The sequence below is a fragment of the Podarcis erhardii genome (genome assembly GCF_964252035.2).
Source record: "Podarcis erhardii genome assembly, chromosome: 2".
NCBI lineage: Eukaryota > Metazoa > Chordata > Lepidosauria > Squamata > Lacertidae > Podarcis > Podarcis erhardii.
In genome coordinates, this window is record NC_138498.1 from 88052130 (window position 1) to 88076967 (window position 24838).

The 24838-nt window shown below is 41.8% G+C and overlaps 1 protein-coding gene across 1 annotated transcript in view; it reads left to right on the forward strand.

Moving 5' to 3' along the window:
* LOC309336500 (uncharacterized protein) overlaps nucleotides 1–24838 on the forward strand; it is an 86523-nt gene that overhangs the window by 43859 nt on the left and 17826 nt on the right. The window contains exons 15-27 of the mRNA XM_081852331.1: nucleotides 2019–2093; nucleotides 2790–2942; nucleotides 3907–4009; nucleotides 7621–7726; nucleotides 9870–10075; nucleotides 10908–10996; nucleotides 12493–12567; nucleotides 12834–12966; nucleotides 15042–15196; nucleotides 16482–16857; nucleotides 19096–19163; nucleotides 21244–21345; nucleotides 23153–23213. Of these exons, the coding sequence (XP_081708457.1) occupies nucleotides 2019–2093; nucleotides 2790–2942; nucleotides 3907–4009; nucleotides 7621–7726; nucleotides 9870–10075; nucleotides 10908–10996; nucleotides 12493–12567; nucleotides 12834–12966; nucleotides 15042–15196; nucleotides 16482–16857; nucleotides 19096–19163; nucleotides 21244–21345; nucleotides 23153–23213 (1702 nt within the window). The remainder of the gene's footprint in view (nucleotides 1–2018; nucleotides 2094–2789; nucleotides 2943–3906; nucleotides 4010–7620; nucleotides 7727–9869; nucleotides 10076–10907; nucleotides 10997–12492; nucleotides 12568–12833; nucleotides 12967–15041; nucleotides 15197–16481; nucleotides 16858–19095; nucleotides 19164–21243; nucleotides 21346–23152; nucleotides 23214–24838) is intronic.

Below are 24838 nucleotides of genomic sequence, written 5' to 3' on the forward strand. Positions count from 1 at the left end.
GCTGGCGGGGGAAGCCTACCACCAGCACCAAAGAGCAGGTCAGGGAGCAGCGGAAAGGCGCAGCGGAGAGGCTGCTGCCATAGTTGCGCGTCACCTCTCCAGCTGGGAGAGGGTCACAGGGCTATGGCTTCTTTAGCCCCTCACGCGCTCTCCCAGCTGGAGAGGTGGCGCGTGGCTAAAGAGGATCCTGCCATAGCCACACGTCACCTCTCCAGCTGGGAGAGGGTCACGGGGCTATGGCTTCTTTTGCCCCACGCGCGCTCTCCCGGCTGGAGAGGTGACGCGCGGCTATGGAGGCTCCTGCCATAGGCTCCTGCGTCACCTCTCCAGCCGGGAGAGGGTCGTGGGGGGCTTTTTTTCCCCCGCGCGCACTCTCCCGGCTGGAGAGGTGACGCGCGGCTATGGAGGCTCCTGCCATAGCCGCGTGTCACCTCTCCAGCCCGGAGAGGGTCGCTGGGCTATGGCGTCTTCGCTCCACAGGACGCACACACATTTCCCCTTCATTTTTGAAGGGGAAAAAGTGCGTCCTATAGAGCGAAAAATATGGTATATATATTCATTAGGGTGTATTTCACAGCTTGTGGGTCGATCCTTTCAAGACAAATAAGCATTAATAATGATATTTGTGGTTTTGGTATTCTTTTATCAGCAATAATAGTAATAATTTGGCATGGTAAATTAAGAAAACATTAAAAAAATAACCACAGCCACAGAAAACAGTCAAGAGATGTTGTGTAAAACCCAGTAAGGAACAGTCAGTTATAGTCAGAATTTTGAAAAGTAAGATTACTTGTATGCTTCTGTTATACAATATTCTCACATGAAAACCAGACTTCCACACAAAATGCATCTCTAGCTGTTTGGCTACATAACACATGTGTTCAAGAACAATTTCACAGATTGCTGACCCTGAAATCTGAAACATAAATGCTACAGCAGTTTGCAACAAAGCATTAAAAAACCTTGTATAACTTGTTTCATTATGGAGTGATTTAGCACCTGAAACTTTGTTAGTTTGTAGATCTAATAGTTAAAATGAAACAGGTTGAGTACAGAAAGTACAGTAATTGCAATTATCTTACTGGCAACCTGTCACTGTACTCTAAAAATCTGCCTGATAGTTAAGAAATTTAGAAATTTGATAGTGGACAGATTATGGGGAAAAAAACATCTTAGAGCATAATTCACACAGTGCCCTCCGCACCCCCTGCATGTGAAGCTGCACCTGGGGGAGGGGATCAGCATAGGTCTCAATGGGATTATTTTTCATCTTTCTTTTACTTTACAAGCTTAAGTGTAAATAGATTTCCATACCTCGGTCATCAATGAGAATAGGAGGCCAGTAATTCACCCATCCTCCTCCTTCCCATTGCACCACCCTGCAAAATATTCAAGTCTCATGGAAGCTGTCTAGTCTTTATTTATTAGAACAGAACAAAAAGTAATATCCTGGGATCTCCATGTCTTTGACTTTATAGGCGCACTCTAATATTATGGCATTCTGGGGGAAAGCTGTGAGTGTTGGTAGGTGTGGGTGTTGATGGATAGTGTATGTATGTATGTCAGATTTTTCATCTCATTGAGCATAATGAGCTATCATTCAGCCTGGACACTGAGATCCAGCACCGAGAGTCTTCTGGTGGTTCCCTCACCGCAAGAAGTGAAGCTACAGGGAACCAGGCACAGGGCCTTCTCGGTACTGGTGCCCATCTTGTGTAAGACCTTCCCATAAGATGTCAAGGAGATGAGTAACTATATAACCTTTTGAAGCATAGCTGTCAATGTTTTCCTTTTTTAAGGGAAATTCCCTTATTCCAAATAGGATTCCTTGTAAGAAAAGGGAAAAGTTGACAGCTATGTTTAGAAGACATCTGAAAGCAGCCCTGTATAGGAAAACTCTGTATAAGGTTTAATGTTTTGTTACGTTTTATATATGTTAGAAGCTGCCCAGAGTGGTTAGGGCAACCCAGTCAGATAGGCTGGGTACAAATAATAAATTACTATTGTTATTATTAAAGGATGGACGAATTCTATTTCTCCATACATCAGTACAGAATTTGGTTTATTATGAAATGACTGCTTATACAGATCCAGTAAGTACGTTTTTTCTAATCTTACTTTTCTCAACAATATGTAAAAATTGTTTTTTTTAGTTTAAATATAACCTTTTTTTATATATACTGCTTATTTTTGAGAACTGTCGGGATTGTGATAAGATCATCACGTTACATTAATTGGTCCAAAAAGGCTGCTACAAGAAGTGTCCTACATGTATTATCTTGAACTGCTAATTGTCCTCCGCATAGCATATATTTTAAAGGGTGAGGCACATCACATGCACTTAATTACCATAATCTAGTTGTTCCGTGTTTGCACAAAATTTCCTCTAGGCAGGGCAAAGCTGGGAGTAGAAAGGCATGCCCCTTTCCACACAAATTATCCAACTAATTCCTTAGTTATGCAAAGACCAGCCACTGAGGCCCATCAGTGCTAGCCCTTTCAGCAAAAGGGAATTCTGGCAGGCTAAGCTTGTCCAACCAGTTTGAATCATTATAGAACCACAGTCTTAGGAAGCAGGGTTCTTGAGAGATCATCCAGAGCAACATATCTCATTAAAATGTTAAAGGTTAATATGAAACATTATTGTGAAACCTAAACATACCAGCACCTTTCCAAAGAGTATATGAAAATGTGCTCTAAGTGGCCTGCTGATTTGGTTTTTTTTTTTAATTTTTAATTTTATCCATTCAGGAACTACCATTTTAAAATATAAACATCAATTGGTTTAGGTGGTCCATTTAAGACACGATGTGGCCCATCAGCAGCTAATAATTATGTGCCAGAGCCCAAGATGCAAACTGATACACTTCAGAAGCTTACCTGGTCTGGAGCTCATGTCGCAAGTGAACACAGCAAACGATACCATTGTTTTTACAAGGCTTGTGAGTAACAAGAACAATTGAGTGCTAGTGTGAGAATATGTCTGTGTGACACATTAATGGAAATGCTAGAGTTATTGTGCTGTGTCAAGCTGCAGTTGCTGCAAAAACACTGCTGCATGGTTGCTCTCTGGGGCAACCTATCAACAAATGTGAAACCTTTGTTGAATGGATTGCAGTAGCTGCCAATGTGCTACCAACCTAGATTCAATGTTTTACTACTAGTCTCTATAGCCCCATACCTCTCCTCCTACAGCCTACCCCAGTCACTTAGGTCTGTGGCTGAAAATCTGTTGCTGATGTGCGCCCCACACAAGGTAAGAACGGTTGTAACTTGAGCACTTGCTTTACGCATTGTGGCATCAGTTGCGTGAAATCCTCTTCCCTTAGAAATGAAACAAGCCCCAACTTGATTGAGTTTTTGACTTCTGTTGAAAAATTCTTTTCTCCCTTCCCTTCCCAAGGTAGCCTATTTTATCTCTCCGGTTTTTAATCCTTGTTGATTTTTATGTTTTAATACTGTTTTGTGACTTGTTTTGTTTTATTCTACTTCTGTTGTCATACTATATTCTGTATTCTTACATCTTCTTATCAGGTGGAGTTGGCTGGGAGCCTCAATGATGCCCCTCTGGAGGCTTCACCCAGGGCAAAAAACATGGCTAGCCCCCCCCCCCCCCCAGCTATGGTTCTGCTTTGTAGAGCAAGTTCCTCAAAAAACAAAGTATAAAATTTTAACTAAATAAAAACAAATAAACCCTTTTCTTATGGTCATTGCAGAAGCTGTGTAAAAGGAAGAATTGGGTTGAAGGAAGATGAATGGCTTTATAAGATAGTCATGGAGGAATGTTCTCCATAAAGGGGTGGCAATCTGAAGGCCATTCTTTTCTTGACTATAAGTTACTAGACCTATAGACAGAGAGAACAGTGAGTTTGTATATACCAAACTGAAATTATATACCTATTTCAGAGCAATTCACTCTTCATTGGTCTGACATCTGGAAGTGTGGATGTTTTAAATATAAAAGAAGACAACAAAACAACTTTGTATGGAAATGATGTGAGATATCATGGTGAGATCCTTTTGAAATAATTTAGTATGCATACAAATAGGAAGAGTGAAACCTTAGCCTTTTTATAGTAAAATTGTTAATGTCTTTTATGGAGATTTGAACACATTGATGCTGCAATCCCACACATATGTCTGAGAAGTGATGACAGGATTCCATAGTAAATCAGCATCAAAAATAAAAGTTAAAACATTGTTCCTGAGTTTTACTCAGAAAATTATGCTGGTATAAAGGGCATGACTTAGCCAAGCACTTTTAAGTGAAGAAAGAGTTCAACACACATTTAAATCTTTCCCACTGAAGACAGTGGGATTACATAGAGGCTAGTTTGGGCAAAGTAGCTAAATGTTGGTGACATTATTTCAGGTCAGGCAGCCCCTGTCCTTGTTGAATATCCAACAGGCATTTTAACTGAATTCTAATCTTATCATTTTAACTGATCTTTTTGTCCTAAGTAACTTGTATACTGCTTAGAGCAGACATCCCCAACCTGCGGCCCTCCAGATGTTTTGGCCTACAACTCCCATGATCTCTAGCTAACAGGACCAGTGGTCAGGGATGATGGGAATTGTAGTCCAAAACATCTGGAGGGCCAAAGGTTGTGGATGCCTGGCTTAGAGACTGTTGTATTTAAGCAGTATATAAATGGTCAAAATAAATAATCAGACATTTCTCCCGCCACCCCCAAAAACCCCTCAAATAGTGCAGCCTGCTTCTACTTTTGCTTGAATTAAGTTCCTTTGATTTCCATGGGATTTACAAGCCTGTGTGCATAGGATTCCAAACTAATTCTTTTGGCAGATGGAGAAATCCTTAAATTAAACTGTGTTGGCCTCATAATGTTTTGGTGGCCTGGTTTGTACACCCTGGTAAGCCATAGCCTGAAATAAGCTATGGCTTACAGAAAATAAGCAGCATGCTCAAACCATTCCCACCTTGCTCTTCCCACTGCTGCAACAAAACAAATCACAGTGTTGGCTTCATATTACATGTGAACCAGTGCCCATGGTTTGTTTCTCTCTAAGCAAACAATGAGCACCAAGCCAGGAACAACAGAGAAAACATAGTTGTATCAAAAATCTCTGACAAATCCAAGAGAATAAACAGGGTCACACTCTTCTTGTGCCAGTTATCCACCAGTGTGAGCAACGGAATTTCAGTCTCACATCCAAGCTGGAAATCAGATTGGAATAGTTGCAAATAATCACTTTCATCCAAGAAAATGTGGAGTTGGCCAACCATTACACATTCAAGAACCTTTTTGCCTGGAAAAAAAAATGACACCACATGATAGTTATTTAGATCCAGTGGGACAAGCAATGGCTCCTTGATAAGGAGTTTCACAATTGCTCCCTTAAAAGGAGTCAGGGCATCATCTTTTCTCATGGCATTTTAAATCACAATGATCCAGATCCTTTGTCCTGGTCCGGTAGATCTAAGTAGTCGTGATGGACATGACTGCAGCAAATGTGGCGGCAATCCTCACTGCCCCAAGTATCTTGAATAAACATCTTGAAGTTGCCCAAACTGGACACAGTGACTGAATATCTGCAGAAGGTGTGGGGAAGCTTCCTCTCTCAGGTCAAGTTTCCGAGAGCCAACATGACCACAGTGGGGCCAAAACACACATTATTCTCACACGGGCATCAAATTATCATGCAAACACCTGCCATTCTATCTGGTTTCTCTTGCTCACTCACTCACCCCATTTCACTTGCATTTCACCTCTGTGCGCTAAGAAAAGGCCTGCTGCACAACCATATCACTTCAGATCACACTAGGCATGGACACTGGGCAATGTGCTCCTCTCAGCAGATGGCTGAGTTTTAGCATCCTCCAGCCTGTCCTCTCACATGCAGCAGAAGGCATAGCGGGCCAGTGAAGCAGATGAGGGAACAGACAGTGGGCATGACATTTGGAAATAAACAAAGCGAAGCCAGAATATTTTAGTAATAAAGTTGTTGTTAGGTTACAGAAAGAAATGGAACCAGAATCCTCTAGCACAATATATTCTGCTCAGGTGTTGGTGTTGTGCTAACATAATTGAGTGGACATCATTCTGTGAGAACACTATAAGTAAAGGAATGTGTGTAGTTCTAATCCATTAAGTTATCTTAATAGATCTTTTCATGACATAATTGTTTCTTCAAAGGCACTGCGTCCTGTGAACAAGCCTGCACTCCTTACCTGAGAGTCAGCCACACTAAATACCTGAATAAACATGCATAAGATTGCATGGTCATCCTCATTCTATATTTGGATATGCATAATATCCAATGAGAATATTGATTATTTCAGAAAATTATTAATGCAGTTTCACATTCAGCTGTTGATACAGCCTTCTAGCCATGAATGGATGACCTGAGCAGCTATTTCATGACCAACAGTAGCACTGACTTTTCCCATGCCGAACCTTGTGTACAGAATTAGCTTGCCATTTAATTCAACCCACATATTTTAGTCCGTAGTAGAACTTTCGAGTTCTACTGAAGTTTTGTAATACATTTCAAAAATGATTCACACTTTCATTCTGTAGATGCTGACTTGCTACTAACCTATTTTTGACTAGTTGTTATTAGTAATGGCTTCTCTCAATTTCACCTGTGGGGGGGTTGTTTTTTTTGCACTCTTTTATATTGATAGAACTTATAAAAACAATGAAGCGTTTAGAAAGTTACAAAGAAGTAATATATCTTATCCATAAGCTTCTGGTTTTTTTTGAGATGAATGAAGGTTGGAACATTCTGTATTTCGGTTTCAATGGCCTGGGGGTATCTGGTTAGAACACAATTCTTTTCCTTTGGCTAAACATGGGCCTATTTTATAGTTTAGATAGGATCAAACCAATTGTGTGTTTTATATATATAAACAGGGGCAAGAGTCAAATAACTTGCTCACTTGATCAACTGATAAGTGCCCATTTAGGGCCACGATAGAGACAAACCTAACTCTGCCACAGTTGTGGAGAAAGTAAAAGTAGATTGGTAGAGTTCCAATTTTAAGAGTAAAAGAAGCACCAAATGAGGAGTGCAGAATTCCCACCCATCCCAAGCAGCTTATCCTCCAGTGTTACTTTACCCACTGGAGAGAGAAGTGGGGTAAGGGAAGACCAAAGGGGGGATGGGGGGCCCAGGGCTGATACATCGTCATTATAACCTTTTCCTGACGGTGCCCACATTGTTTGGGAGAGGGTAAGGTGAATGAATAACCCCCCACCAAGGCTGCTCACAGAGCCCAGCAGACCTACCACTGTTCTGGCACATGATATTATCATTTCCTGACAAGGGTGCATTCAGAATCGGAAATCAGATCCTCAAATTCACAGATTACTGTATTTTTCGCTCTATAAGACGCACCAGACCATAAGACGCAACTAGTTTTTGGAGGAGGAAAACAAGAGAAAAAAAATCTGAATCCCAGAAGCCAGAACAGCAAGAGGGAACACTGTGTAGCGAAATCAGCGATCCCTCTTGCTGTTCTGGTTCCTGGGACAGCTGCACAGCCTGCATTCGCTCCATAAGACACACACACATTTCCCCTTACTTTTTAGGAGGGAAAAAGTGAGCCTTATAGAGCAAAAAATACGGTATATCAGAGTATTCCTTTTCTTTAAGGGAAGAATGAAGAAGAAGAAAAAGATGCTTTTTCGGACAAGTACCACAATGGCCCTGTACTGGCAGTGGATTCCTGCAAGAATTATTCTCTCTTTTTAAGTTGCGGGTAGGTGAATAGTTTAATGTTACCTTTTGTAACATGGGAAAAGGAAGGCAGGATGGTACATGTGCTATAAAATCCATAAATCTATATTATGGCTTCATGCCCCAGACCAGCACCCAGCATAGTGGGGGAAATGTCAGCACCCACCACTGCTGACACCAGCATTATTTTAACCTTTTATTTTTAATACTGTAATTTTTTTAAGAAAATTGAATCTCCACCCTAAGAAGAGAAGTACTAGGTAGGAGGGAGATGGCTTCAGGCAAAGCTGGCATGCTTTATCATAATTTCAGTATTTTGTTGCTGCTGCGGTTTTTGTTGCTGCTTTCTTGTTGTTGTTTTTCAGGTGGGGTATCACTCTTGTTAAAGACCTTAGTATTTGGTGGGGGGGGGGGACTAAGTGGAAATAAGTATTATCCCCTGCTTCAAAAAGAGTACAAGTCTCCATTTTGCCCATTGTGAAATATGATAACTTGCAGACATCCAGTGAATTTTTATTTATTTATTAAGTGTGCACCTGGAGATAGAGAGATGCCTGTGTGCATGGAAGAAGGTTGCAGAGGGTGGGTAGGGGGAATGATTTAGGGGAGCGACAAAATAATACAGCCCAGACACATTCCATTAAGCCCTACCCACTGGTGTGGGCAGTAGCTGCAGAATAGCAATACAGTCAATATCTATTTCGGTTTTAAACTGAGTGTGTAGAATCCAATCTCCCATGCAGAAAACCAAATCTGAATGACCTGCTTGTGTTTCTTGAAGCATCTCATACTAGAGGCATGGGGAATTAGATTTAGCTGGCAGGCCAGATCTTCATTTACCCCAGCCCCTGTGGGTCAACTTTGTCAGGCGGTTGTTAATGTTCACCAGCCAATCACCTGCTGCCATAACAAGAACAGGTATTTTCCTCACCCACCCACCCCTGCCCTGCCTCTGCAGAGAAGGATATTTGGATTCAAAGCACCTCCTTCAGCAATTCAAATTGCAACCTCTAGGAAAAAAGAAAATGGAGCATTTTCTCTCTCCAGGGGGAACGGAATGGATTCAAAGCACTGGCGGAAGATCTTTGAATCTAAACCACTTCTACCTGACCCCTTGGCTATACAAGGGAGTTCCCAACACCAGTTAATTTTGGGGACTGCACTTTGAAGCACTGGCAATCAGCTGATTGACACCTGTGGAAGGCTCTTTTCAAGCACCTAGAATTAGCTGATGTCTAGCTGATCGTAGGAGCTTCAAAGTGCCTCTTCGGCAACAAGCTAAGAGGGAGGATATTATATCTAGAAATAGAGAGGATATGGTGCTAACAGGTAGAATTAGGTGTGTGTGTGGGGGGGTGCTTTTAGCCCATTGAAATCAAAGAAAACATTTTTAATAGGAATTTAAGCAGGAAATGAATAACGTGGGGAGGACAACAATTTCCCTTCAGCCTCCCATGTCCCTTCTAAATCTGTTCTCCAGAGTCTCTTATCCCCTCTGGAGAAGATTTAAGGAGACATGGGGGGCTGCAGGGTAGAGTGGGGATGACTTAAAATTACTTCCCTCCCCATTCTGCTCATGGAATTCTTACCATCAGCTGAGCAACACTGTTGGATACAAGCTGGTGTGTGAGTGTGGTGTAGTGGTTAAGAACGATAGATTCGTAATCTAGGGAACTGGGTTCACTTCCCCGCTCCTCCACATGCAGCTGCTGGGTGACCTTGGGCTAGTTACACTTCTCTGGAGTCTCTCAGCCCCACTCACCTCACAGAGTGTTTGTGGGGGAGGAAGGGAAAAGAGAATGTTAGCCGCTTTGAGACTCCTTCGGGTAGTGATAAAGCGGGATATCAAATCCAAGCTCCTCCTCCTCCTCCTCCTCCTCCTCCTCCTCCTCCTCCTCCTCTTCTTCTTTTATAATTTTGTTTCTCAAACGTAGGATTTCATTCATTTAATACAAACAAGAAAAACACATGATTTTAGAAAAACCTTCATCCTGTAATCAGGAACCTGGTATACTTAGTCATAAACTGAAGTTCCCATGAAATGTGTATGATTTAATTCCAGTTTGCTTTAGTACTGCGTGGGTCTTGAAAGTAAGCTTCTGCATAAAAGTGATTTTATTTTCTGTCTTAAGACTATTTCCCATGATGTTACCTTTATTTTCTAGTTCAGATTTCACGATAAAGCTATGGGATACACAGAAGAATCTGGTGGCAGACATCACTCTTGATAACACTTTAAGCACAGCCTGTTTCCTGAATAGTTCGGGTGATATTTTACTGGCTTTCAAAAATGATATTTACGTCTTGTCTCACAGTAAGACACTGGGCTTATTGAATGCAAATATTGATGCCTCTAGCATCTCAGCAACAGGTAACCTCTATAATTATACTAACAGAATTTCTTCATTTTTAAATAATATTACGTACTCAGGCAGTCTGATCCCATCCATTTTTACTCAGAAACAAGTCCTACTGTATTCACTGTGGCCTATTCCTGTGTAAGTGTGTATAGGATTGCAGCCTTTTCTGCTAGTTGGTGTATAGGATAATTTGGCATGATGCCATTAGCAAACTTACTGCTAACCAGCACTTAGTATTCATATGTACACCAACACTAACCAGTATTAACAGAAACCAAGGTTTCTGTCATAACCATGTTTTGAAATGGGGTTTGAACTCTTGGTCTGTGTCAATCATGGTAAGTACAGATGTAACAGTAACCTAAGGCTGACATATGTCATGGAATTTCTGAAAGGCGGCACTTTGTCCTGAATTGTCTTGGGCAAGTTAATCGAGAAATCGTGTTTTGTAACGTGGGGGTTTGCTCAACAATTTTGGGCTTGAACCTATTGTTAAAGAGAAAAAGGATCCATTCTGGAAGAGGAAGTGTACTTGGCAAATTGGGAACCAGACTCAGGAAACCATGGTTTTCAGGGAAATTGTGTTATGCCTGCCCAGGCTCAAAGTGGTATCTTATTTGGCAGTGTTTTCAGTGTTTTCCTGTTCATTTGAGTGAAGAACAGAAAATTAGTTATTGATTACCAATATGCATGTAAAAAACAACTCACATTTCTTTTTATTGTTTTCAGGGGTATAATGCTAAGTAGAAATTGTAAATAAAATAAGAGTGGTTTACCATTACGGTTTCATGTTACAATGTGAATGCTGCAATATAAATGCTGCTATCATGATCTCTTCTCCAGAATCCTATATTTTTGAAAGTCAACCTCCGGAAGAGCTAGAAAGAGGGAAAACTTACGTCTCGAAGCCAGTTGAGATGGCATCATATCTGGTATGTTGTAACTGACAGCATTTTTAGCAACATGAAGAAACGGAGGTTGCCTAAATACTACACTCTTGGAGACATGATTCACTAACTGAATTGCATCTAAAATCAGGTGCAAAGTCTGCCACCCGCTGTTAGATGCAGTTCATTGCAATAACTGCAAAACTAATATCTGTTTTAAAACTTAGATTTGGAATCTGTCATTAACAAAATAATATTTTTTTCTGTATGTTATGTTGAAAACTAGATTGCCACAGTTTATTTAAGTAAATTCAACATTATGTAATGTTTCTAGATTTAATTTATAGTAGATTTTTTTAAGGAGCTGCTTTACTTCAGTTCAGATCTATTTCTGTATGGGATTGGATTTCACAAACTTAATAATAATAATAATAATAATAATAATAATAATAATTTATTATTTATACCCCGCCCTCCCCAGCCAAGGCCGGGCTCAGAGCGGCTTACAAGCAATAATAAAAACAAGATGAATGATTACAAACTTAAAAACAAAAATAAAATACAACATTAAAATAATGGAACTTTAAAATATTAAAATGTAGCCTCATCACAGGAGGAGAAGGAAAAGAAGGGGGGAAAGGAAAGAAAAAGAAAAAGAGAGAGAGAGAGAGAAAAGAGAGAGAGGGAGGGAGGGAATCAAATTGGCTCCAAGCCAAAGGCCAGGCGGAACAACTCTGTCTTACAGGCCCTGCAGAAAGAAATCAGATCCTGCAGGGCCCTGGTCTCATGAGGCAGAGCGTTCCACCAGGCCGGAGCCAGAATTGAAAAGGCCCTGGCTCTGGTCGAAGCCAATCTAACTTCCTTAGGGCCCGGGACCACTAGGGTGTTGTTATTTATGGACCTTGAGGCTCTCCGTGGGGCATACCAGGAGAGGCGGTCCCGTAGGTACGAGGGTCCTAGGCCGTGAAGGGCTTTAAAGGTCAAAAGCAGCACCTTAAATCTGACCCTGTACTCCACCGGGAGCCAGTGCAGCTTGAAAAGCACTGGGTGAATATGCTCCCATGGCAGAGACCCTGTGAGGAGCCTCGCTGCAGCATTCTGTACCCGCTGGAGTTTCTGGGACAGCTTCAAGGGCAGCCCCGCTTTTCATAGTATCACCCTCTTAAGTCTTTAAGGCTAAAATATGATACCCACATACTTGGTAGTAAACCTAGGAAGAACCTACACACATAAAAACCACTGTGAAAATGCTTTTTAAAAAATGTTTAGAAAAATACATTGAATTTTGCATAGCTCACTGTTTCCATCTAGTATCACATTTGTATATTGCATTTTACAACACATTTAAAGCGTTTTATTTTCAGCTGTGTAGCTGAGTCCATAATTTAACTCAATGGGACCTACTTCTGAATGTATATATATAGGATTGAACTATGACTTGAACACACCGAACATCTGTAACACATATTCCTGTTCACTAATAGCAATATTATAAAAAATAGACTTTTATCATACCATGAATATCTTTACTATTTCTCTAGGTACCTTACAAGGGATATACCTTCACTGAAGACTTCACATCAGACTTGTTGGTTTTACCAAAGAAGAAAGGAAAGGTTGGGTTATAGTGTAATGAAGCATATTTTGCACAGTTATGACACAGATCCTTCAGTATCACAAAAAGACACCTATATCAAGTTTTAAGTTACCGGTATATCAACAGCTACTTAAATTTAATTGGCAAATAATGAATTAATCCATTAAAAGGCATATAATTAGGTGTAAACAGGTGAAGTAATTTTAGATGTTCAATTATAAACAATTTTATTTAAAAAAATAGTAAGCAGATTACATGCATTTGTACTTTTTTCTTCCCTATTAGCCCGTCTGGAGATTACCAGTGGCTCCCTCAGCAATCTACTGCTCTCCCTGTTCCTCAGATGTTTCTCTGAATATATTTGATTTCCTGCTCCAACCTGGAACTCCCGACTTAGAAGAACGTGATAAAGCTGAAAGTAATGGTTTAAATATAAATATAATCAAGGGGAGGTGTTCTTTTAATGATGTTTGGGTTTGCTCTCCCCTCCATCCTAGAAACCTATCCCAAAGCAGTGCAACAGTGTTTTTCCCTGGCATGGCAGAGCCTGTTCCTTATCAGCTTGCTTCAGCACACAACACTAGAAGTCCTTTGTGACTGAGAGAAGCTGGGAACTGGTTTCGCCCTTTTCTACCTTGCATCTTGATTGCTCCTGTCCATTCCGTGGCCCCATTTCCATTTTGCTTCCATTCCCCTTTTGTTCCCTTGGTTGCATCTGCAGTGCTTCTAACCATAGCTGAGTAACGGTGTGAGCTGATGAATTGATAGGCTGTCTGTTTTTTAAAAAAAGGTAAAGGACCCCTGACAGTTAAGTCCAGTCACAGACAACTCTGGGGTGGCGGTGCTCATCTTGCTTTACTGGCTGAGGGAGCCGGCGTTTGTCCACAGTTTTTCCGGGTCATGTGGCCAGCATGACTAAGCTACTTCTGGCGCAACAGAACACCAAAACCAGAGCAGCGCACGGAAACGCCGTTTACCTTCCCTCTGGAGCAGTACCTATTTATCTAATTTTTGGCATGCTTTTGAACTGCTAGGTTGGCAGGAGCTGGGGCCGAGCAACGGGAGCTCGCCCCATTGCTGGGATTCAAGCTGCCAACCTTCCAATCGGCAAGCCCTAGGCTCTGTGGTTTAGACCACAGCACCACCCTGTTAGGGCATGTTATTCTGTTCACAGTCAAAAGCACAGCTGAGCGAAACACGGGTTCTATCACACTGGTCTTCAACTGGTAGGTCTGGACCCAAAGTGGGTCACAGCCTGATTTGAGGTGGGTCATAGCAGGAGCACTGCTACCATGCAAATATGTGGTATAAGATTAAGAAATGGGTCTCCACATGCATGTTTGGATTTTAAAAGGGTCCTGGACCTGGAAAGGTTTAAAATACCTACTCTATCACATTTCTTTTGGTGCTGAACAGTGAAAAACTGCTATGCAATCTCTAGCAAATTACTCCTTTTAATAGCAAGGTGGGGGGCTCCCCTGTTGTTTGACTTGGAAGCAAAGCAGGGCCACCCACAAATTCAAAAGAGGCATCTGCAAGTTGGGGGCAACGCTGATGTTTTGCAGAAATAAATTTTTCAAAGTTAGATACCCAAAAGGAGGGAGCCCCTGTACAGCATGTCACGGTCTCATTATGCTTCATTGCAAGTCCACAGCAGGGCAGGCTACAACAAATAGCAAGTACCATTTTAAAACAGATAAAAATCACTACAGTTTTAAAACGCACAAGACCATTCCAAAATGGAACAGAGAAATAAAAATTCAGCATGGGAGGTGAGTCACAGAAAACAAAATCCCTGAACTATCAAAGGTCAAGGTAAAGAGGTGTGACTTCAGCATGTAGTGAAAATTATATAATGAAGGTGGTTGATGCAATTCTGTGGGGAGGGAGTCCGCAGCTTAAGGGCTGCCACAAAGAAAGTCCACTCCTAGCTACAATTCCCCACATTTCTGAGGGAGGCAGAACTATTGAGCAAGACTTCAAAGCATATCGTAACTCTAGAGAAGGTTGGTAGGGATGGATATAGTTTTTCAGATATTTGGGGCCTAAGTCAAGCACAAAAGGTAAAAGCACATCTCCACCAGACCAGCATACTTGGAGGTTACTCTCATTGTAATAAATTTTCAGTTAATTGCATTTAGGAACAGAGTGTCAATTCTATCACTCAATTCTATTTTCAGTGTTTTAATGACATAGATTTCCCCTTGTAAATGTGAGAGAAATGTTCTGGGCTGCACTTCATCTCCAAGAATGAGTATTGGCTAAGAAATGGGCTAGTAATTAAAAATAGGTCAAAGTGGGGAGTATGAAAGAAGGACCAAATGAATGTAAAACTGTTGGCTGAATATTTACTTTGCTTAAGGAGCGTGCTATCTCACTTTGGTCTAGTAAAGTCTATCTCCCTAGTCAAAAGTTTCATTGACTCTTTGTGTAAGATTACAAGGAGCAGAAGCAAAGGATCTGATTGAAGTTCTCACTGTTTTCTTTCCTCAGTGTCCGAAAGAATGGTTGTGACAGATGATAAGAAGTATGTGCCTGGGCCAAAATTTCCAGCACAAACTCATTTAGAAATACCTTTCTTTGGAGTTTCTCCATGTTCATCTGTAATCTGTGAAGAGCCCAAGACAGAAACACAACCTAAGGAGCAGGTTTGTATTACCTCCTTTGTGGCTAACTTAACTATACTGCTAGAGTAGCAGGCTTCATTCAGAGAGTAGAAAAACAGAAGCTATAGGTTTCTTTGTCTTACTATCCTGGGCATGCATCCCCTTTTAAAATTGGAGCCAAGTTTATTATATCATTGGCTTACTATACAATTTTGAACTGAAGCGTACAGCAATACTCCATATCTCATGTGATACATGACTCAGATAGACTAAGACCCCTTTAAGAGACACAGGGTCAAGGGACACCACAACCTCTCATCTGTGACTAAGAAAGCACTATTCCCCAGTACTCCTAGAGTTGCTAAAAGAGCAGATGTCTCTTCGAAACATCAGAAGACTGCTTTCATTATGGGCTGAGTTTACAGCCCGACTTCCTTGGCTCAAAGGACCTCAGTGGGAACTTCTGCCTGATATGACACCAGCGAAGATCAAGGGCAAGAAATTTCTGCCTTAATAATCCCGATTCCATATGTGCACCATGTAATTTATGATCCTGTGCTAGATTTTGAGTGTGGCTTTATTTTGTAAGCTGCTATGGCAACCTAGTTTGGGCTATAAAGCAGGATAGAAGAATTCTAAGTAAATAAATAAATAAACATACAAACAAACACTTCAGAACATTTGCTCTACCACTTAATTTTAATAGCGGTGACCTCGTATGTATTGATTCCCTGAATTTGTAGACAGATGGCCAAAACAGAGATGTTACGACTACTTTATACCATATGTGGACAAGCTTTTCCCATCAAGGGCAAAAAGCCACAGGGAAAATTATTTATAAGGCCAGATAGCCAAGAACACTCTTGCAGAGCACACTATGCTCACAGGAGGGGCTTAAGGATTGCCTTCTTTGGCGCATGTCTATTAAATGGCAGCTTCCTATGACTTTGACTGCAAAGTGATCAACTTCACCAGGTCCCATAAGTCCAGATTCAGCAATTAGCTATTCTGCTTCACTTGTAAGCTAATATTATTGAGAGGAAAACATCTCCTTTTGCTCTCTCACCCTTTCCTTCTTAGCTGTCTGGACTTATAAAACATGGAACATTTCCACAATTTTCCATTTAGCTGGGGTCTACATTACAGTTATAGGATTTCCAGATTTTCTGTTGCTAGACCTTTGGAGATCTCAGAAATTGTGTGTGTGTTTTAAGGGTGTTGGAACTGAATCTCCTCCTCCTCCTCCTCCTCCTCCTCCTCCTCCTTCCTCCTCCTCCTCCTCCTCCTCCTCCTCCTGAAAACTAATGCTACTTTATTGCTTGTTAAGGTTGCTTCAGCAGAGGGTGAGTTACCCATTGTGGAGCCAGTACAGGAGATTATAAGTAAAGAGCTGTATTTGATAAAAGAAGAAACAGTCCCAGAAGCTGCAAAAGATTCAGGAGCTGCAGAAGATTCAGGAGCTGCAGAAGCTCTAGAAGATTCAGGAGCTGCAGAAGCTCTAGAAGATTCAGGAGCTGCAGAAGCTCTAGAAGATTCAGGAGCTGCAGAAGCTCTAGAAGATTCAGGAGCTGCAGAAGCTCCAGAAGATTCAGGAGCTGCAGAAGCTCCAGAAGATTCAGGAGCTCCAGAATCAAAGCAAGAAACTATCCAAAATTTGAAGGAAAAAAGGACCCTAGAGTGCTTAGATTCAATTCCACACATAGGTATTCCAAGATTATCTACTTCCACTATTTGCTTTCAACAGAGTTTCCCTTCCCTGTTCTTGACCACGCCCCCCCCCCTCCCAATGCCTCAGTGTCACAATTAGGCTTGAAAGATGCCTTGCCTTGGTTAGAAAAGGAGGCTTTGTTCAAACCTAGTTTCAACAGAGGGGCAATTTCAGGCCAGTTGCAGCTGGTGGGGGGGGGGGAGATTAGCCTTATCTCTCCAGCAGAGATACATACTCCTGTACATTGAAATCCTCCCCTACCAGCCCCACTGCAATTGGACTTGAAAGAAGCCTTCTATTATAGCCATAGGGGGGAAATGCAAGCCTATTTACTGGCACAAGAGTTTAAGCACATCTTTTGTTTTAGTTTCATTCTTTTCTATGAGAAGAGGGCATTGGAGGGCATTCCTTCAACTGAGGATAATATGTCCCCTCTGATACATATACAGTGGCACCTCAGGTTACAGATGCTTCGGGTTACAGACGCTTCGGGTTACAAACTTCGCTAACCAGGAAGTAGTTGCTCCAGGTTAAGAACTTTGCCCCAGATTAAGAACGGAAATTGCGCGCCAGTGGTGCAGTGGCAGCAGGATGCCCATTAGCGAAAGCACGCCTTAGGTTCAAAACTGTTTCAGGTTAAGAACGGACCTCTGGAACAAATTAAGTTCTTAACCCGAGGTACCACTGTAGACAGCGTCCAGTTCTTCAGGTGCCTCTCCAGAGGTCGGGCTAGCCTTTTGTTCCAGATCAACCCTGCCTCGCACACAGAATGCTTGGTTCCTGCTGGAACTTTCAAGAGACTGACTGTTTTCCTTCTTCAGGCCTAAACTTTAAAAAAATCTTACAGCCTTGCAGCCTTATAGCCTTATAGCCTTACAGCCTATTTTCCCCCACCCCCACCTCCCAGTGTGGTGTAGTGGTTAAGAGCGGTAGTCTCGTAATCTGGGGAACCGGTTTCGGGTCTCCGCTCCTCCACATGCAGCTGCTGGGTGACCTTGGGTCAGTCACACTTCTCTGAAGTCTCTCAGCCCCACTCACCTCACAGAGTGTTTGTTGTGGGGGAGGAAGGGAAAGGAGAATGTTAGCTGCTTTGAGACTCCTGAAGGGGAGTGAAAGGCGGGATATCAAATCCAAACTACTCCTCCTCCTCCTCCTCTTCTTCTTCTTCTTCTTCTTCTTCTTCATCTTCTTCCCATTCTCAACCTATCTCCCAATGCATTGAGCACAGACTTGAAATAAGGGACCACAAACCAGCAAATGGGTTTAGGAACCTTCCCTCACTTCACCTGCATCAAGAAGAGCCCTTTACCAGGTAGCGCAATGGCACTGCATCCTCTTCCCCAGCACCAACAACTACCCCAGAAAGCACCCATGATAGACAGTTCTGGATCAGTGGCACCATCTGCAGCTCACCCAGAAGCATCCCAACTCCCTCCCCTTCATATAGGGCAGGTAGAGGACAGTAGCATGACCAGCCTTTTGAAGAGGCCCAGCAGAAGTTGGAGCACTGCAAGTCCAGTGAACTGGAACAAGGCCAGGTGCCGGAGGAAGCCAGGGAATAAGTACTCAATTTAGCACAAGCCCAAGCTCACTTTGAACTTCTCTGGTGAGAGACCTCCCAGAGTTCATACAATGAGCCAAAGACTTAGTGGCTCCATGAGCCCTTCCATCAGAGGCAGCCAGTTCCTTATGGATCTGCTCCATGCCTCATTCACCCCCTTAGAAACACAAGAAGAAGAGAACAAAGAAAAATTGCTGTATTGATAGACCAAGACATAAACTTGAGAAAATCCACAGTTCCCATCCAAGGATCTCAGACTGCCCTTTGTCCATGTGGCTTCCTTCCTCTGCCTCAATGAGTGTGTGTCCTCCATGCAAAAAGACCAAACATCTCCAGGGAATCAATGCAAGTAGAAGACAGTTCTCTAAACTTGTCATAGCATAAAATAGTGTCATATGTTCCCCCTCTGGCATCCTCTACCTTGACTTGGATGCGCAAAAAGGAGAAAGAAAGCATCTGAAGAATTGGACCCTGCCTATCTCTGCCAGGTGTTAATCCAAGGTTGAAGGAATGCTTCTCATTTCAGAGCTCTGCTGTGAGGTATAGAAACAGCAGTTCCACAAGAAAATGCCTTCTGTATTCAGAAGGGCACCTTTAGATCCAACCCTTTATTTTCATGTAACTGGTGTGAAGACTCATAAAACTGAGAGGCTTTTTCATCATTTTTTGTAGATTCTTTAATTTATGGAACAACCAAAGAAAGATATTTGGGCAAAGACAGACTATTCAAGCATGTAAAGGTATTAATCATCCTGTTTAATATTTTATTTCATGTTAATGATGTTTAAATTCTATTGATTTAAACAGAAGCATTGATCATAACTAACTCCAGCTGAAAACAGTAAACATAAAGATACTTAATATTGGCCAAACTATATCACTAATTTACAGGGATGATTTTGGGTGTGTGCTTTCTAAAGGCTATCTTACTAACTTACTACATTAATATCCCAGTACTGATGTGAAGGATAGGTTTCACACCAAATGTAGCATGAGTTCTCAGCTATCTTTCTCTGGAGATAGCTCTGGAAAAGTATAAAACAAGAACAAGACAAACACCTAAAACAGGCATAGGCAAACTCAGCCCTCCAGTTGTTTTGGGACTACAACTCCCATCATCCCTGACCACTGGTCCTGTTAGCTAGGTAGGGATGATGGGAGTTGTAGTCCTAAAACATCTGGAGGGCTGAGTTTGCCTATGCCTGACTTAAAACAAAAGCAGGCCTACAGCTCTCTGCTAGCTTCAGACTCTCCTTTCACGTTCTCTCCTAGACAGAACAACCAGGAGGTGATTCTTAAAAGATACAGCAACACAAATTTATTGAGATTTTGGTACTTCACAGCAGAGGTTGATTGAAAATTACATTTGTCTTAATTTTTCACTTGACCACTTTACTGTAATCTCCAAAATGTTTTTTAAAAAAATTCTTTCTTTCTCTGCTGTATCATTCTTAAGCTCGGTAACAAAACCACAGCATGGGGCAAAACTTAAATTAGAGCTTACTATGCACGGGACATGGGTGGCACTGTGGGTTAAACCACAGAGCCTAGGGCTTGCCGATCAGAAGGTCGGCGGTTCAAATCCCTGCAACAGGGTGAGCTCCTGTTGCTCAGTCCCTGCTCCTACCAACCTAGCAGTTCGAAAGCACATCAAAGTGCAAGTAGATAAATAGGTACCACTCTGGTAGGAAGGTAAATGGTGTTTCCGTGCGCTGCTCTGGTTCACCAAAAGTGGCTTAGTCATGCTGGCCACATGACCCAGAAGCTGTACGCCTGCTCCCTAGGCCAATAAAGCGAGATGAGCGCCGCAACCCCAGAGCCATCCGCGACTGGACCTAATGGTCAGGGGTCCCTTTACCTTTACCTTTATGCAATGAAATGGTAGTTTCAGTGATATGGAAGGATGGGTCACTGTGCAATGCACAATGAGAGGAGAGATTTTCCCCTCCCAACTCACTTCATTGTGCACTGAACAGTGATCTAATGAACATTGTATCCACCACATGATTGTAACATGCAATCAGTATGATTTTGGTTTTTCATGTCCGTTCTTAGTTTGACACATGGAAGTTGCCTTTGGAGACGACTGAAGTTAAGGAAACAGTAAAGGTCTCTGAGGTATATTTTGAGCTATCCAGCTCAATCCTGGGTAGAGAGAGATGTGGCCCGATTGTTCAGGCATGCCAGCTGAACATTGCATCCACTTCCAGCATTAGCATCCCTTCTATGCCTGTATCAGATGACTTCTAAAGCATTGGTCTTGGCCCTAAAGTTGGCATTGGTGCAAGACTCATGAATGCTGCCATCTACAGTGGCACACTGTGGCCATAGCCACATCTCTGTGGCAGGGCTGCATTCCTGTCCTGAGGATACAAGGTGTGTCCCATCAATGTTTACCTCAAAGTGGGACTGTGCTGCTTTCTGCTGGTGGGGCTCATTTCCCAGGTGCTGGTTGTGCCTGTGATAGTGTTGCTGTTGCCATGGAAGAGCTTCACTAGATTGGGGTAAGGTGAGATGCTTAACAGAAAGAAGCAGCACACTACATTTGCAGTGTTTGAATATAAGGCAGTGGTGACCAGACTCGGCCCTCCAGCTTTTTTGGGACTACAGTTCCCATCATCCCTGACCACTGGTCCTGTCAGCTAGGGGTGATGGGAGTTGTAGTCCAAAAACAGCTGGAGGGCCAAGTTTGGCCACCACCGATATATGGGGTTTCTAACTGGGACAACTAGTTATATCATGTCTCTTATAAGATTAGGTATTCAAATTATGTGAAGTTATGAAATATGCTGCTTAATTTTTCAAAATCTGTGTGCTTAGGAACCCAAGAAGCTCATGCCCAAGAAGCTCCTGAAAATAGAAAGGTTGAGTCTCAAAATGATGCGGACACCCAAACATGCAAAAAATAGTTTGCTTGCAAAGGTACTTTTTGTTATTCTAACAAACGAAAACATTATCTGGATATTTATAATTTTAACTCAATTGCTGGTTGTTGGGGTGGAGGTGAAAGAAAGTTTGTTGTCATTTACATAGTAACTTTGCATGAGAGACACTTTTTTCCCCCTCCCAAAGAGAACACTTCTAATAATATGGCTTGGGTATACTAAGATACCTTTTACATATTAATTTTTTTCTTGGATAGTGGCAGCCGTTCTACCTGGCTGCAGAAGACACACAGGTGAGGCAGCGTATCCACTCCATTGAGTCGATTGGGATAAGCTGCTATTTGATCTTCCTCCTCTGGAGTTGTCTCCTTGGCAACTGTTCCAACTGGTCATTGCGCAAGGAGAAAGCTTTGGAACCCAAATTGGCTTCTTTTTATTTCTCTTTCCATACCTCCCCACTTTTTTTTCATCCTGTCTTTTAAATTGTACATTTGAACACAGGCCATTATAATTATTTTTAAAAGAAATAATAAGGTCCATATTATTGGGGAATGAAGGAAGCTTCAGCAAAAATGAGAGCTAGCTAATTTTCTTCAAGAAACAAGTATACATAGAGTCCGCCCCCAAATGCAGCACTTCTGCATCAGACAGCTTGCTGCTAGAGTGTGGGGCATGGTTGGTTCAGCACTGGGTGAAGCGAGGAAGGGAAAATGCAAGCCAATAACTTAATTTCAGTGGTGTTGGTACTTCTCACTGTGCACCTGGGATAGTTATGGGCATGCTTGCGAACTGCAAATGACCCTTCACATTGCATCCAAGCCTCTGGCCACAGGAGTAACAACACCAATTCTTGATAAAGGTGGACTGTAAGTGACCATTCCCATGCTTTTGTTCAAACTACTGGAGTTACAAGTGCAGTGGAACCACAATTCTCTTTCTTAGCAAAGTGGATTTGCAAGTCCTGGTTATAAGTTAATGTGTTGTTGTTGTTGTTTAGTCATTTAGTCGTGTCCGACTCTTCGTGACCCCATGGACCAGAGCACACCAGGCACTCCTGTCTTACACTGCCTCCCGCAGTTTGGTCAAACTTATGCTGGTAGCTTCGAGAACACTATCCAACCATCTCGTCCTCTGTCGTCCCCTTCTCCTTGTGCCCTCCATCTTTCCCAACATCAGGGTCTTTTCCAGGGAGTCTTCTCTTCTCATGAGGTGGCCAGAGTATTGGAGCCTCAGCTTCACGATCTGTCCTTTCAGTGATCACTCAGGGCTGATTTCCTTAAGATTGGATAGGTTTGATCTTCTTGCAGTCCATGGGACTCTCAAGAGTCTCCTCCAGCACCATAATTCAAAAGCATCAATTCTTCGGCGACCAGTCTTCTTTATAGTCCAGCTCTCACTTCCATACATCACTACTGGGAAAACCATAGCTTTAACTATACAGACCTTTGTTGGCAAGGTGATGTCTCTGCTTTTTAAGATGCTGTCTAGGTTTGGCATTGCTTTCCTCCCAAGAAGTAAGTGTCTTTTAATTTCGTGACTGCTGTCACCATCTGCAATGATCATGGAGCCCAAGAAAGTAAAATCTCTCACTGCCTCCATTTCTTCCCCTTCTATTTGCCAGGAGGTGATGGGACCAGTGACCATGATCTTTGTTTTTTTGATGTTGAGCTGTAGTTGGTGTCGAAATGAAAGCAAACCATGGATAGATGGGAGGGAGGGAGGGAGTGCCCAAGAATAAGCTTCTTCCAGCATCTCAACCATGGTGCACCTATGATTGTCTGTATGGCTTGTCCTGCAAAATGCTTGATGCAGAAAAATGATTTTCCCTTTCTTTTGCCCTCTAGAGTGCTATGAGATCTAGAGACCACACATATGCCTCATGCGCCCAATCAGCTATTTCTGTTGGTAAGATCGTATGTAGGGAAGGCAGGAATAAAAATGAAGAAGTAATATTTCACAGTACATCTGGGGAAGATATTGTTTTAAAAACATAATTTGGAATTCACCATTATACTAATTCAATTGTTCTGTCAGCACAAGCATTTTTGCTTACACCCCTTCTCCCCACCCTGTGTGCTTTTTCTGGGCATTGTCTCAACCCCCAGAGTGAACTTGGGGGAGATATGGGGCATGCAGAAGAAGGAGAGGAGGGGAAAGCCCCATTGCACTAACTGGAGTCCTCTCCTGACTTCTGCTAGTACAAAGGGTTAGTTGAATCCATTTCAAAGTACTGCTTTTTGTTTTGTTTTGTTCCATGGTACTTTTAATCCTTAGAGATGAATGAAGACTGTATTTAATTGATATTTTTATTATTATTTATTGAATTTATATACCACCCTATACCCGGAGGTCTGTTTCTGAACTTTTTAATGCCTTTTGTTTTTTAAAAATTGCAATTATCTGTTGAGTTTATGGGAATACTCTATTCTGTTGGGAATCTTGTGTAAACTAGTTCTCATACATTTCCATTTCAGATTCAGTGGGTAGGATCCAGGCTAACTGAGCAGTCCTAACATGTCAATAGTGGGGGAGATACCACCATCTTATTAAAATTACAATTGCCTTCCTTTTGTTGGTTATTCTACCAGTTCAATTGGTTATTCTAGCAACAATTGGTGATCACCTAAGTCCCTAACAAAAAGCCTTACGCTGTACAGTTACCATAAATAACCAGAAGATGGAGCATAGGCTACACTGTTTGGGAAATGTGAAAGTTGTGGATGCAGTTACTTGTTGAACACTGTAGAGCAGTGGTTCCCAACCCATTTCCCCCATGGACCGCTTGAAAATTGTTGAGGGTCTTAGCAGACCACTTAATGACTTTTCTGATTTGTCACACCAACTGCATTGCATTGTGCTAGATACTGTATGATTTTAAACTATAGTCTTATTGCTTCTTTCATTTCTTATATTGTATTTTATTGTATTGCAATTTGCATTTCGTAAAATTCAAACTGTAATGCAATATAAGAAAGAAAAGAAGCAATAAAAATACAACTAAAAACAATATGCCTATTTAATGCAAGACACTCTGTGGTCCACCTGGATGAAGCTCACAGACCATGGATGGTCCAGGGACCACAGTTTGGTTACTCCTGCTGTAGAATGTCATGGTCATCCTCTTGCCAAAGAGAAGCATAGTGATATGCCTGGTGAATTGTGGCTAAAAGCCACACAAAGAAATACTCTGTATTTTCTTTAATAGTAAGCACCATGACCCTAAATTTACTGAAGGCCAAGTTTAGCACTTACATAGCTGTATGAATTCATGAGTAATTTTATTCATAAAACCTCAACACTATACTTAAATTCACAGTGGTATGTAATCTAATGTTTCAAAATGCTAAGAAGGAGATATATGAAGGATATATAGTATTTAAAAAAATGGCAGGTAGCCATGTTGTTCCATTAAAAAATAATAATCAAAAGTAACAATAGAACCTCCAACTACCATTAGAACCAACTAAAAAGTTAATGATGAATTGAAGTGGGTGGGCTGCAATTTCATCAGTATCTTTCATCAGTCTACA